The sequence below is a fragment of the Penaeus monodon genome, chromosome 24, assembly GCF_015228065.2.
Source record: "Penaeus monodon isolate SGIC_2016 chromosome 24, NSTDA_Pmon_1, whole genome shotgun sequence".
NCBI classification, from domain to species: domain Eukaryota; kingdom Metazoa; phylum Arthropoda; class Malacostraca; order Decapoda; family Penaeidae; genus Penaeus; species Penaeus monodon.
The window spans coordinates 6,901,916-6,902,268 of record NC_051409.1 but is presented as its reverse complement, the minus strand read 5'-3'; the positions used below and the strand labels follow the sequence as shown (position 1 = coordinate 6,902,268).

Genomic DNA, 353 nt, shown 5'->3' with positions numbered 1-353 from the left:
CTTTGCAGTATTTTGTTCCGTGGAATTTCTAAGTGCTTTTCTGTTTCTGTTTCGCTTTATAAATGAAAATATTCACATCAAAATACGTATGTTATGTATATTAACTGGTTGACATAGACAACTTTAAACAAGAATAATTAGATTTTGGCATTTCATTCTAACTAGCACAGTGCTAAAACATAAGCGTTACAGCACATGATTATGAACATCAATATCAACTCCACAACAGAGGCTTTGAAAAGGGTAAGGAAAGTGGTCGCCAGTATGGAAATAATTTATTCAAATGACTCGTAGGAATATGCGATTGTCTTGGATAAAGTTTCCTCTGATTTTCTTGCTCTTCTTTACCGAAG

The 353-nt window shown here is 33.4% G+C and overlaps 1 protein-coding gene across 1 annotated transcript in view; it reads right to left on the bottom strand.

The window, feature by feature from the left end:
- Nucleotides 1-353, bottom strand: part of LOC119588828 (glycine-rich RNA-binding protein 5, mitochondrial-like) — an 11,630-nt gene that overhangs the window by 8,632 nt on the left and 2,645 nt on the right. The window contains exon 2 of the mRNA XM_037937472.1: nucleotides 163-172. Within this exon, the coding sequence (XP_037793400.1) occupies nucleotides 163-172 (10 nt within the window). The remainder of the gene's footprint in view (nucleotides 1-162; nucleotides 173-353) is intronic.